The sequence below is a fragment of the Calidris pugnax genome, unplaced genomic scaffold (assembly GCF_001431845.1).
Source record: "Calidris pugnax isolate Ruff unplaced genomic scaffold, ASM143184v1 scaffold305, whole genome shotgun sequence".
Classification (NCBI taxonomy): Eukaryota; Metazoa; Chordata; class Aves; order Charadriiformes; family Scolopacidae; genus Calidris; species Calidris pugnax.
Genome location: NW_015091074.1, coordinates 289,183 through 303,414, shown reverse-complemented (window position 1 = coordinate 303,414; position 14,232 = coordinate 289,183). Strand labels below are relative to the sequence as shown.

Here is a 14,232-nt window from a genome sequence, read left to right as displayed (position 1 = left end):
CGTTTGAGTTGCCCGTCTCTTTTGTCCCTGTACAAAGAGCTCCCACCTTCTTTCTGCCTTCTTTGGAAACAGCTTTTTCCCCCCCCCTCCTCTCTCCCCACTTCTTTCTGCCCCTCCTCCCCTTTTTTTATCCACCCTGGATAAAAAAAAAAGCGAAAGAAAATGCAAAATAGGAACCTTGGCTGTGTCTGTGACATAGTCCAACATCTCCTCGGGGCTGAGGCCCTCGGGGTATTGCATCCGGACGTTCTCCGGGGTGTCGTACATGCTCTGGTAGTATCTGAAAAGAAGAAGGAGGAAGCAAATGGAGGTTGGGGAGGGACAGGAAAAAAAAACACAGGGCAGGGAATTCAATTCCGAGTGTGCCTCAAGCAAACAGTGGGAGCAGCCTCCCGGGAGCAGAGATCCAGCCCTGCCAAAGCGCTGCCCTGCCACACGCTCCTTAAACCATTTAATGAGGCTTTATAATTAACTTGGCCCCTTCCACAGCTTCTCCCATCTGAGGATCTCCCAGCAATTTCCAGGCTGTGATTAGCTTTCAGGTGGGCCACAGCCCAATCTATTTAAACGGGGCAGAGAAACTGAGGCAAGGACAACCCCTGGAGAAGGTCCCCCCCCCGGGAGAAGGGCTTTTGATGAAAGTCGTGCCAGTGGATTTTATTAAGGCCTTACCTCGGGGGGGGGGAGGAATTCCAAGCCAACTCCAGGAGAGATTTACACCCAGGCATCTGCAGCACAAGCAGCTGAACTGGGAATTGGGCAGTCTACGCTCCTGACATTCCCAGTCAAACTGGGACTGATGGCTTAGTGGTGGTTTTTTTATGGTTTAGTGGTGGTTTTTGATGGTTTAGTGGTGGTTTTTGATGGTTTAGTGGTGGTTTTTTATCAGAGTTAGGTTTGTGGTTGGACTGGGTGATCTTAAAGGTCCCTTCCAACCCGGACAACTCTACGATTCTATGATCTAAAGAGGGGTCTCACAGCAGAGGGCTGGGCTTTCTTCCACCCCAGCTCTTCTCATCCCTTTAGAGCAGTAAAGGCAAAAGGGAAGCTGCTTCCCCTGGCTCACCACATCCTCAGAAACAGCAGGGAAGGATAGAAAAGGAAGGGAAAGAACCAATTTGAAGAGTTTAGGGAAGAGGGCAGAGGTGTATGTCTGTCCTCTACCCCACGTCTCCCCTCCCAAAGCTGAAGAGGAGCAGGGGATCCCCAAAGACCACGCTGAGGTAGGGTCATGTGGGGTGAATGAAAGTGCCCTTTCCAATGCCTGGGGCTTTCTGCCATCACAAACCGAAAGCCATATTAAAAAGTTAAAAAAAAAAAAAAAAAAGGAAAAAAAAAAAAAGGCAGCCAGCTTCTGGAAGAACAGATGAGGCTTAGGCACGCTCAGTTGCCATTTGCTCACCTCTGGCTTCCAGCCAGCTGTGGGGGAACATTTTCTGTACAAAACTGGATTTCTTTCGGTTGTCAGAATAATTATGTTGCGCTTGTTCGATGACATGGCACATGTTTGCTCCTCTGCTCCCCCCGGGGCACAGCTCTACATGTAATGGCAGGCAGCACCCCCCCTGCCAGGGGCCTTGGGGGAGCTCAGGTGCCCTCTGCCGGCTCCGCTGCCGTTGGCCACGGGCCACCTTCTGCCCACGGGCCACCTTCTGCCCACGGGCCACCTTCTGCCCACGGGCCACCCTCCTTCTGCCCACGGGCCACCCATTGCCCCCTCAACCCGGAGAAGTAGGGAGGTGATTGTGCCCCTGGACTCAGCACTGGGGAGGCCACACCTCGAGTGTTGTGTCCAGTTTTGGGCACCTCAATCCAAGAGAGATCTAGAGGAGGGGACGACTTTGGGAGAGGAGGGGACGATCTTTGAAGAGGAGGGGACGATCTTTGAAGAGGAGGGGACGATCTTTGAAGAGGAGGGGACGATCTTTGAAGAGGAGGGGACGATCTTTGAAGAGGAGGGGAGATGGTTGGACTCAATGATCCCAAGGGTCTCTTCCAACCTCAATGATTCTATGATTGATTCTATGACTCACTTGGGCTACACTAACCCCCTGCAGCGCTCCAGGCTGGGGAAAATGTGGCTGGAAAGCTCTGGAAGAAAGAGACCTGGGGGTTCTAGGTGACAAATGGCTGAATATGAGCCAACAGTGTGCCCAGGGGGGCAAGAAAGCCAATGGCATCCTGGCTTGTATCAAAAATAGTGTGACCAGCAGAAGTAGGGAGGTGATTGTGCCCCTGTACTCAGCACTGAGGAGGCCACACCTCGAGTGTTGTGTCCAGTTTTAGAGTGGTCGGGCATTGGAACAGGCTGCCCAGGGAGGGGGTGGAGTCCCCATCCCTGGCTGTGTTTAAGGGCCGTTTAGATGCAGTGCTGAGGGACATGGTGTAGGGGAGGACTTTGTAGAGTAGGGGAGATGGTTGGACTCCATGATCCCAAGGGTCTCTTCCAACCTCAATGATTCTAAGTACCTGTTTTGGAAGGCAGTTCTGTGGTCAGTCAGGACCACTCCAGGGATGTGCCGAGCCCGAAGGAAGCGCTGGAAGGAAGATGGGGGAAGAGGCTGTGAATATCCAACTTCCTGCAGAGTCACATTTGCTCCCACGCTGCTGTTACTCAGGATATCCAGCAAGTTTCTAACCTGAAAAGAGAAGAAATGACACTGTTTTAGAATCATAGAGTGGTCAGAGTTGGAAGATCATCGAGCTCCAAGCCCTCCACCCCGGGCAGGGACACCTCCCACCAGCCCAGGTTGCTCCAAGCCCCCTCCAACCTGCCCTTGAACCCCTCCAGGGATGGGGCAGCCAGAGGTTCTCTGGGCAACCTGGGCCAGGCTCTCACCACCCTCCAAATAAACAAGTTCTTCCCAAAATCTAACCTCAATCTCTTCTTTTTGAGCTTCCCCCTCGTCCCATCGCTCCCCTCCCTCATCCAGAGTCCCCCCCAGCTTTCCTGGAGCCCCTTGAGGGACTGGAAGGGGCTCCAAGGTCTCCCCGGAGCCTTCTCTTCTCCAGGCTGAACCCCCCCAACTCTCTCAGCCCCCCCTCCCAGCAGAGGGGCTCCAGCCCTCCCAGCATCTCCGGGGCCTCCTCTGGCCCCTCACAGTAAGGAATTTCTTTCTAGTATCTAATCTAAATCCCCCCCTCTTTCAATTTAAAACTATTACTCCTTGTCCTATCGCTACATTCCCTGATGTGAGTCCCTCCCCATCCCTCCTGTAGCCCCCTTCAGGTACTGGAAACCTGCTGTAAGGTCTCCAGGGAGACCTTGCATTTTTTTGCTATTCTTTTACACGATTAATTTCTCTGGAAAGGTTAACATCCTGATCATCTGCAGCACGCTAAAGACCCCACACAATTTGGGATAGATGAGTGACTACAGATTGCTTGGTTACCCGAGCTTCAACAGATGTATTCATCCGAGAGACGGGGTCCGTGTGCATCCAGAGAACGGAGTCATTCCTCAGAGCCACCTGCAAGAAAAACCACAAAACCTCCTAAATACAAAACATAGAATCATGGAACGATCAGAGTTGGCAAGGACATTAAAGATCATCGAGTTCCAACCCCCCTGCCCTGGGCAGGGACACCTCCCACCAGCCCAGGTTGCTCCAAGCCCCCTCCAACCTGCCCTTGAACCCCTCCAGGGATGGGGCAGCCACAGCTTCTCTGGCCAACCTGGCCCAGGCTCTCACCACCCTCACACCAAAGAACTTCTGCCCCACATCTCAGCTCCATCTCCTCAGTTTTGGTTTAAAACTCTTCCTCGTTGTCCCATGGCTCCACTCCCCAAAACACCATCCCTGGAGGGATCGAAAAGCCGGGGCTGAGGGACACGGGGCAGTGGTGGGTTGGGCAGTGGTGGGTTGATGGTTGGTCTTGATGAACTTGGGGGTCCCCTCCAACCCAGGGAAGTGGTGGAATCACCAGAGCATCACAGAACGTTTGGGGTTGGAAGGGGCCTTCAAGACCATCCAGTTCCATCCCTTCTAGTGGAAGGGACATCTTCAATGAGACCAGGTTGCCCAAAGCCCCCTCCAACCTGCCCTTGAACCCCTCCAGGGATGAGGCAGCCACAGCTTCTCTGGCCATCCTGGGCCAGGCTCTCACCACCCTCACACCAAAGAAGTTCTCCCTCACATCTCAGCTCCATCTCCCCTCTAAAACATACATGAGTACGTGAGTCTTGAAGAGCAGGGAAGTCCAGTCCAGGGAATAATCACAAACCAGTCAAAGGCCAGCTGGGAAAAAACCACAGCTAAAGAGGGAATTAAAAAAGGTCCCCTAAACTTATCCCACACCTGATTCAACTCCACAAATGAATAAATGTTGTCCAAACGGAGAGGAAACTTGTCTTTTTCCATGTCGTAGACCATGCGCGAGCTGCCGATGTAATCAAAGGTCTCCTGCAAGAGGGAAAAAAAATACAAATCATATGAATCACATCAGATACAGATACATCACATACGTATCTGTCTGCTACAACAAACAGCAATATTTGAGAGGCTGAGGTGAACCAAACCCAAGAGTTTGAGGGCCACCAAACATTTCTGAAGGTGCCTGGCACGCACCAAAAGGCCAAAGTAAATATTACGTTGTGCCTGGCTCCAAAGACAAAGGTACTGGAGGACGGAGCAAGGGACAAAAAGGAAGGCAAAGAGCTGAAAAAAAGGGGAGAGTTAATGAATTCCACAAGGAAGGAAGGCAGAGAGGCAAAGTGAGACTTCAGGGAGCTTGTCAAGAAGCTGAACGGGGCCTGGGGAAGAATAGGTGCCTCCAAGAAGAGAATCCCCACGACAAAGAAGGGCAACGAAGCCACCAGACTTTCCCCCTCCCTTTGACTAATTTACAGCCAAGTCTTCTCATTCCTCCTCCATCCTGGGAGCACGACAGAGAATGTCCCCTCCAGAGGAAATGTGCCCTCCCCCCCTCCCCCGAGGAAATTCTGTTAATTCTGCCGAGGAGGGTGAATGAAGGGAATCACACACAAACATTTCTGAAGGTGCCTGGCACGCACCAAAAGGCCAAAGTAAATATTACGTTGTGCCTGGCTCCAAAGACAAGGGTACTGGAGGACGGAGCAAGGGACAAAAAGGAAGGCAAAGAGCTGAAAAAAAGGGGAGAGTTATTGAATTCCACGAGGAAGGAAGGCAGAGAGGCAAAGTGAGACTTCAGGGAGCTTGTCAAGAAGCTGAACGGGGCCTGGGGAAGAATAGGTGCCTCCAAGAAGAGAATCCCCACGACAAAGAAGGGCAACGAAGCCACCAGACTTTCCCCCTCCCTTTGACTAATTTACAGCCAAGTCTTCTCATTCCTCCTCCATCCCGGGAGCACGACAGAGAATGTCCCCTCCAGAGGAAATGTGCCCCCCCCCCTCCCCCCCTGAGGAAATTCTGTTAATTCTGCCCAGGAAGGGTGAATGAAGGGAATCACACGGCCCCAGCACACGAGGCTGTGGGAGCCAGTTTCACAAAACCACACAAAAGAAGCCATGGATGGAGATGCCTTGAGGGGAACATCAGCTGTTGGCCATCAGTCCCTCCTCCACACGCTTGTTCTGCTTCTCCACAGCTGCCAACTCCAGCGCCGGGCTCTCAGAAACGAGCTACATTTCGCTGCTGTCAACACATATATTTTTAATCTAGCCTTTTTTTTTTTTTTTTTTTTTTTCTGGGCTTCATTTCAGAATTTAGAGCCTGGCCGGCGCATCCTCATCCCGATCTGGGGGGGTGAGACATACAGACAGACAGCCAGCCACGCTGGGAGGAGGGAGGCAGGAGGGAAAGCAAAGTTGGAGTCATTTATCCAGAATGAAACGTGGGGCAGAATATGGGCTGCCCCAGTGGAAGCTCCATCTGCTCTCGTTATCCCAGTGCAATTAAGAGCCCGTTCTCACTGGGGGGGGGGAGAGGAGAGAACCACAGATAAATGACTCGGCGCAAAGAGTGGGGGGGGAAAAATAAAAAAAAAGTTCATTTGGAGGGAGCCAAAGGCTGATTTGCCATCTCAGAACTAAGCCAAATGGTGGAGCGATGCTCTTACCCCTTGGAAGAAGGTGAACATGATATTCCTTTGCAGCAAATGAACATCTGAGGCTTTATGAAGGGCTTCGGCGGCGGCCAAGTGGGTGACAAAAGAGGTGACGGCGCTCTCCGCCCCAGGCGCGATGTTCCAGAAGAAGGAATGGCTGTCAATCTGGAAGCACCAAGGGGAGGAGGGAAAAAAAACATGCACACAGAGAGAGGAATATTGTATTGGGGAAGGAAATCCATCACCTCCCTTCCCAGCCCACTGATACGGGAGCGAGCAAAGCACCTGGGCTAATGAAATTTAAAATGCTAATCGCAATTTTTGTAGCAATGGTCTGGGAGCCCTGCCACCGCCCCCAAGACTTGACCTGAAAAGGAAAAAAATAATCAAGTGTACCGTGGTTTTAGTGCTGGCATCACTGCTCAGCACCAGGCTCTGAGGTGGTGACAAAGTGGGAATTCTGAGCTGGCATCTCTGGGGGGGGTTGTGTAAAGCGATTGGAAACCAAAAAACTGCCAGACAAGGGAAGGGAACTTCTCTCTCTGCTCTGACACTGCTCAACACACAACAAAATCACCACGTGATTCAGCCTCTGCCTCCCCAAAAACAGGGATGAGGCAACCCTGCTGCCTCCCTCTCTGCCACACGCTTCAAGGATGTGAAATATCTCAGGGAAGCAGAACACACACAATAACTACTTCTCCTTGTTTGGTTCCAGCAATGAAAACACCGAAAAGAGTCTCAAATAACAAGAAAGCAAACACAGAATCCTTATATTAAAACAACAGATAAACCCACCAACTACACTTTTAGAAACATAATAGTCGGATCTAAAAGGTTTGGAACATGGAAATAAGTGAAAATATGTAAGAGAAATATATTCCCATGAGACTCAAAAGCCCCCATCTCTCCAGAATCCTTCCAGCCCACGCTCTACAGAGGAAGATTAAGAGGTACCTACTCGTGTAGCAACGATAATAACTTCCTTCTCAGGATCCACTTTGCCGGAGGAATTGATGGGTTGCAAAGTGCTCCAGACGTTGTAATCCAGAAGAGGGTCACACACAACCTCTAGGAAGGAGAAACAACATTGCTTGAGGTGAGAGAAGAGCAGGGACACCTGAGAAATGAGCTCTGCCATCAGCTGTAGCTCATCAGAGGTTGGAGCAGGGGGGAAAACTTCTACTCAGTTGGGATTTTAATTCAGGTAACCCACAATCTAAGGGAGCAGTAATCCCAGAGCAGATTACAGAACTGATATTAGGCACCCACATAGCAAAAAATTAAGTACTTTTCTCAGCCAGCATCTCTTTTATCCATTATTTTCTAAACTGATAACGAACGTAGCCCCAAATTCCTTACAGCTTGAATAACTTATTTTGAAAAGGCTCAGTTGGCAAGCGAGCCTTTAAGGGAAACTCTAAAACTTTCTTCTTTTTGTCCAACTGTATGCCATTGGGATTTTTAGAATCACAGGCTGGTTCAGGTTGGAAGGGACCTTAAAAGTTCTTTGAGTTCCAACCCCTGTGCCCTGGGCAGGGAGACCTCCAAGCCCCCTCCAACCTGCCCTTGAACCCCTCCAGGGATGGGGCAGCCACAGCTTCTCGGGCCAACCTGGGCCAGGCTCTCACCACCCTCACACCAAAGAACTTCTTCCCCACATCTCAGCTCCATCTCCTCAGTTTTGGTTTAAAACTCTTCCTCGTTGTCCTATGGCTCCACTCCCCAAAACACCATCCCTGGAGGGATCGAAAAGCCGGTGCTGAGGGACACGGGGCAGTGGTGGGTTGGGCAGTGGTGGGTTGATGGTTGGCCTTGATGACCTTGGAGGTCCCCTCCAACCCAGGGAAGTGGTGGAATCACCAGAGCATCACAGAACGTTTGGGGTTTGGAAGGGACCTTCAAGACCATCCAGTTCCATCCCTTCTAGTGGTGAGACCAGGTTGCTCCAAGCCCCCTCCAACCTGCCCTTGAACCTTCAGGGATGGGGCAGCCACAGCTTCTCGGGGCAACCTGGGCCAGGCTCTCACCACCCTCACACCAAAGAACTTCTGCCCCACAGCTCAGCTCAATCATAGAGTCATAGAACCATCTAGGTTGGAAGGGACCTTCAAGATCATCCAGTTCCATCCCTTCTAGTGAAAGGGACATCTTCAAGGAGACCAGGTTGCTCCAAGCCCCCTCCAACCTGCCCTTGAACCCCTCCAGGGATGGGGCAGCCACAGCTTCTCGGGGCAACCTGCGCCAGGCTCTCACCACCCTCACACCAAAGAACTTTTTCCCAAAATCTGACCTGGATCTCTCCTTTTTGAGCTTAAAACTCTCCCCCCTCGTCCCATCACTCCCCTCCCTCATCAAGAGTCCCCCCCCATCTTTCCTGGAGCCCCTTGAGGGACTGGAAGGGGCTCCAAGGTCTCCCCCAACTCTCTTCCTGCAATGGCCGACGTCCAAAGAGGACCCTGCCTGTTCATCTGCCTTTGATCCCCATGTGTTCCTGACTCCAGAGCTGGAATCCTGCTCCTGTCCATCACCGAGTCCAGTCTGGGACTTCCCCAGTGCCTGGTGGTGACGGGACTGTCATCCTGGGAGCTTGATATGGTTTTGTGTATGTGCTGTATCTATTTCATTATTTTCTTCTCTTTTAATATTATTTTTGATTAAAGTAGTTTAGTTAATTCTAAACTTTTCAATCTCCTTATCTCTTCCTCTCTTCTTTCGGGGGGGTGGGGGGGGAAGGGCCATCTGTTGGTTCGGTTGCGGTGATTTCGGCTGAAACCACGACATTTCTTTACCACCAGCCTTATCCCCCATCGTGAGAAGGAAAAGAGGGATCTGCTCACCAGGGTTAATGCTGAAGGTGCTTTGGAGGGAGCTGCGCCTCATGCAGGTGACGGTGCTGGTGACGGCGTGCATGTGGGAGAACAGCTGCATGGCACAGAGGGGGTACTCGGGGACAGACCCCTCCCGAGGGACATTATGGTCTTGATAACACTGGAGGGAAATAAAAATCGTTACAAAATTTAGCCTTTTTCGTACCAGCACCAAACCATCCGCTTTTACCACAGATTTCAACATCGAAACTGGGAGAAAACAAAACTTCTGCCCCTTTTCCTGAACCCTTCCCGGCTCCTGCTCGTTAAGGAAGCGCGGTTACCTGCTTAATGACTTGAGTCTCGTTGGCATCTTCCAGAAGAAAAATAGGGAAGTCAAAATCCTCATAGGAAAGCCCGCTCCCCACAGGGTTCCACACGGTCTTATTGCAGTGTGCGAACTGAGGGCCGTAATCTTTGGAATAAACACCTGGAAACAGGAAAAAACATTAAAAAATGGGCAAATCTGAGCCTGCAAGAGAATAAAGAGTCTGCGGGAGAGGCAGGGCCTGCTGAGAAAATAGCAGCAAATAGAGAATGAGCCCCATTATGGGCTGAGGAAGCAGCTGACAGGAGCTGGGAGAGATGGAGAGGGTCACTGCATGGGGTGGAGAGGCAGAGACAGAGCGTGGTGTCACACAGAGAGAGAGTGGGACCCAGGGACGCTCGGGGCCGTGGCAGGGGGGGGCTGGCACCAGCCCTCAGCGAGCGTTTGTCACCCGCTGAGAGAGAGGAGGAAGCACAGGGAGAACCACGAGGCTTGGAAAAGGAGGAAACACACAAACCCGCCTTCTCTGAGCTCATCGTGTGCTGGAGGCAGCCCCGAGGCCCCATCATAGAATCATTGAGGTTGGAAGAGACCCTTGGGATCATCGAGTCCAACCATCTCCCCTACTCTACAAAGTCCTCCCCTACACCATGTCCCTCAGCACTGCATCTAAACGGCCCTTAAACACAGCCAGGGATGGGGACTCCACCCCCTCCCTGGGCAGCCTGTTCCAACGCCCGACCACTCTTTGGGTGAAAAATTCCTTCCTCATGTTCAATCTAAACCTCCCCTGTTGGAGCTTGAAGCCGTTCCCTCTCGTTCTGTCACTAATGACCTGTGAGAAGAGACCAGCACCAACCTCTCTACAGTGTCCTTTCACGGAGTTGTAGAGAGTGATGAGGTCTCCCCTCAGCCTCCTCTTCCTCACACTAAACAGCCCCAGCTCCTTCAGCCGCTCATGGGACAAGAAGAAACAGCCTCAGGTTGCACCAGGGGAGGTTCAGATTGGATATTGGGAACAATTTCTACATGGAAAGGGTTATGAAGCCTTGGAATGGGCTGCCCAGGGAAGTGGTTGAGGGACCATCCCTGGAGGGATTTAAAAGCCAGGTTGAGATAGTGCTTAGAGCCATGGTTTAGTGATGGGTTTTATCAGAATTAGGTTGGTGGTTGGACTAGATGATCTTAAAGGTCCTTTCCAACCCAGACAACTCTACGACTCTATGATCTAAAGAGGGGTCCCACAGCAGAGGGCTGGGCTTTCTTCCACCCCAGCTCTTCTCATCCCTTTAGAGCAGTAAAGGCCAAAGGGAAGCTCCTTCCCCTTGACTGCTCCATTCTCAGAAACAGCAGGGAAGCGAAAAATACCGAAATGACAACCTGCCTGAAACCCCCGGGGGAATTCGGGGAGGCAGAATGGGGTTTTAAAACGTAGGGACTGGCCCCAAGAGGGAGTTGAACACAAACTGCACTCAATCTGTGCAACACAAGAGGCTTTAAGGATCACACGTGGCCAAAGCAGAAGTTTCACATGTGAGAGAAAAAGAAGTTACAACCACCCTTGGTCGGGTTTAACACTTTAAGTGATTTAATGCTGTTTTAGCCAATTTATCTGAGGGCCCTGGAATAGCAAGGCAGTATTTTACCAAAGGCTTTAGGGAAGAAGAGCTCATGGGATTAGAGGAAGCAATTTGAAGAGGAACCATGTTGAGAAACGATGAGATTCGAGCTCAGATGAGAGAAAAAGAAGTTACAACCACCCTTGGTCGGGTTTAACACTTTAAGTGATTTAATGCTGTTTTAGCCAATTTATCTGAGGGCCCTGGAATAGCAAGGCAGTATTTTACCAAAGGCTTTAGGGAAGAAGAGCTCATGGGATTAGAGGAAGCAATTTGAAGAGGTACCACGTTGAGAAACGATGAGATTCGAGCTCAGATCAACTCCCTGGAAAGAATATTTTGAGAACGTTTAAGAACATTATCTTAAACACCATTTTGACATTAAAGTGTAGCTGCAATTTCAGCAGCCCTTGGCATTTCTTGCTCGGACTGGGCAACGTAAAGGCACCGTTTCTTTTCCTCCACCATCCACCAAGGATCAAGAGAGAACATTTCCTTACCAAAGCCATCGTTGGGGCACTTCAAACCAGGAGAGAATCCCTGGGGGGGACTGGGTTTGGCAACAGCCACCGCGAGGCCTGACACTCGGGAGGTTCCCTTCAGCTGCAGCATCACCTTCCTGCAAAAGGGAAAACACCAGTGAAATGTTTGAACTGTTGGTGGACTGGTCAGTGGATGAGGAACTGGCTGGATGGTGGCATCCAGAGGGTAGTACTCAATGGCTCAAAGTCCAGATGGAGACCAGTCCCAAGTGGTGTTCCTCAAGGGGCCGTGCTGGGGCCAACACTGTTTAACATTTTTATCAATGATATAGACAGGGAGATTAAAGGCACCATCAGCAAGTTTGCGGACGATCCCAAGCTGTGTGGTGTTGTGGATACACCAGAGGGATGGGATGTCATCCAAAAGGACCTGGCCAGGCTGGAGAGGTGGGCCCAGGTGAACCTCATGAGGTTCAACAAGAGCAAATGCAAGGTTCTGCACCTGGGCCGGAACAATCCTCGCCACCAATACAAACTGGGGGGTGAGGGATTGGAAAGCAGCCCTGAGGAAAGGGACTTGGGGGTGCTGGTGGAGGAGAAGCTGGACATGAGCAGGCAGTGGGACCTTGCAGCCCAGAAGGTCAATCCCATCCTGGGCTGCATCAAAAGCTGCGTTGCCAGCAGGTCCAGAGAGGGGATTCTGCCACTTTACTCTGCTCTGGTGAGACCTCACCTGGAGTGTTGTGTGCAGGGCTGGAGCCCTCAATAGAAGAAGGACATGGACCTGCTGGAGAGGGTCCAGAGGAGGGCCACGAGGATGATCAGGGGGATGGAGCACCTCTGCTCCGAGGACAGGCTGAGGGAGCTGGGGTTGTTCAGCCTGGAGAAGAGGAGGCTCCGGGGAGACCTAATAGCCCCTTCCAGTACCTGAGGGGGGGCTACAGGAAGGCTGGGGAGAGCCTGTTTAGAAAGGCCTGCAGTGACAGGACGAGGGGCAATGGCTTCAAGCTGGAGGGGAACAGATTTAGACTGGAGATGAGGAGAGGGTTCTTCACTGGGAGGGTGGTGGAGCACTGGGACAGGTTGCCCAGGGAGGTGGTTGAGGCCCCTTCCCTGGAGATATTCAAGGTGAGGCTCGATGGGGCAACCTGGTCTAGTTGGGGGTGTCCCTGCTGACTGCGGGGGGGTGGGACTAGATGGCCTTTGGAGGTCCCTTCCGGCCTGGGCAATTCTAGGATTCTATGAATCCATTAACGAAGAGTTACAATCCCAGACATCACAGTCCAGCACGTGATGCTGCTTTTCATCTAAATAACCAGCACGTCCCTTTTTCTTCTCCAAACTGTAAGATCACAGCAACAAGGAGAAAACTTCAGCCAATTTCTTTCCTGCTCTGCCCAGGGTAAGACGTGACCAATCTTAATCACGTTGCTTAATGAACTTTAGTAGCTGCTGCAGTGATGAAGGTGGCATGAGGATCTCTCTAACAGCAAACCAGGCCATTTAAGAAGAAATAAAATCAAGCACTAAAACACAGTAAACCCACAAATGTTTCAATCTTGCCATACTTTAATTCAATTTGGGCCGATTCCGCCATCTGTCACTTGAAAAATGACATTTCCAGCACCAGATTAGGGACTCCTATTGGTCTCCTGGGCTTCAACTGACCTGTTGAAGAGGCTCCCATCCAGCAGAATCATGTAGGGTGGGTGGGGGCCGTCTGTAAGCACCCAGTTCAGGTCCTCCTCTTTCTCCACCACATGGATGACCCCCGTGTCTCCGCTGATGGAGGCTGAGGAAAGAGAATTTGCCATTTACATTTCAGTTTCACTTCATTCATGCCCCGGAAAAACAGTATTTTACCAAGGAATTTAGGAAAGAAGAGCTCATGGGATGAGAGGAAGGAATCTGAAGAGGCCCCGTTTAGCTACAACAGGGCAGAAAAATGGAAGAGTGGCTTTTAGAGGGGAAAGAAAAAAGCTGAACAGGCTTTGAAAGCATCTTTTGTTTAAACACTTCAAAGCACTGAAGGACCTTAAGCTCACTAAGCACTATGAACCACAGAATGATATGGGGTTGGAAAGGGACCTCTGGAGATCATCTAGTCCAACGCCCTGACAGAGCAAGGTCACCCAGAGCAGGTCCCACAGGAATGTGTCCAGGTGGGGTCTGGGATGTCTCCAGAGACAGAGACTCCACCACTTCTCTGGGCAGCCTCTGCCAGGGCTCTGCCACCCTCACAGGAAAGAAGTTCCTCCTCATCTTGAGATGGAACTTCTCACATTCCAGTTTGTGCCCATTTCCTCTTGTCCTGTCCCTGGGCACCACTGAAAACAGACTGGCCCCATCCTCCTGACACCCACCCTTGAAGTATTTGGAGGCGTTGATCAGATCCCCCCTCAGTCTTCTCTTCTCCAGACTCAAAAGCCCCAAGTCCCTCAGCCTTTCCTCCCAAGAGAGATGCTCCAGGCCCCTCAGCATCCTCATAGCCCTTTGCTGGACCCTCTACACCGGTCCCCTGTCCTTCTGGAACTGGGGAGCCCACAACTGGACCCAGTGCTCCAGATGGGGCCTTTTCATGAGTCCCCTGTGACTGGAGGGAATCAGGAAGGAGAGGAGGCAACAGGCCCTGAGAGAGAACGGCACTTGGAGGAGAAAGGCTCTGCCTCAAGGACCACAGTTGCAAAAACACTTTAGTGCTTTAGGAGTAAATATTGTAAATTCAAGAAGTGAGAGCTCAGAGAGAGCTCAGCACGAGGCCTGCAAGAACACGAGGGGCAAAAGATTGTGACAGCAAAGGGCAGTAGCACCAAAGCAGGTCCATGGCTTGTCCTTGTCACCCAAAAGAAAATGAAGCATAGAATCATAGAATTGCCCAGGCCAGAAGGGACCTCCAAGGGTCATCTAGTCCCACCCCCCCGCGGTCAGCAGGGACACCCCCAACTAGACCAGGTTGCCCCATCGAG

The 14,232-nt window shown here is 51.4% G+C and overlaps 1 protein-coding gene across 1 annotated transcript in view; it reads right to left on the bottom strand.

Moving 5' to 3' along the window:
* NCSTN (nicastrin) overlaps window positions 1-14,232 on the bottom strand; it is a 24,634-nt gene that overhangs the window by 7,102 nt on the left and 3,300 nt on the right. The window contains exons 3-12 of the mRNA XM_014957333.1: window positions 12,935-13,058; window positions 11,285-11,403; window positions 9,182-9,327; window positions 8,868-9,018; window positions 6,989-7,098; window positions 6,040-6,192; window positions 4,299-4,403; window positions 3,393-3,470; window positions 2,470-2,639; window positions 178-280 (exon numbers count right to left, since the gene is read on the bottom strand). Coding sequence (XP_014812819.1) covers window positions 178-280; window positions 2,470-2,639; window positions 3,393-3,470; window positions 4,299-4,403; window positions 6,040-6,192; window positions 6,989-7,098; window positions 8,868-9,018; window positions 9,182-9,327; window positions 11,285-11,403; window positions 12,935-13,058 — 1,259 coding nt within the window. The remainder of the gene's footprint in view (window positions 1-177; window positions 281-2,469; window positions 2,640-3,392; window positions 3,471-4,298; window positions 4,404-6,039; window positions 6,193-6,988; window positions 7,099-8,867; window positions 9,019-9,181; window positions 9,328-11,284; window positions 11,404-12,934; window positions 13,059-14,232) is intronic.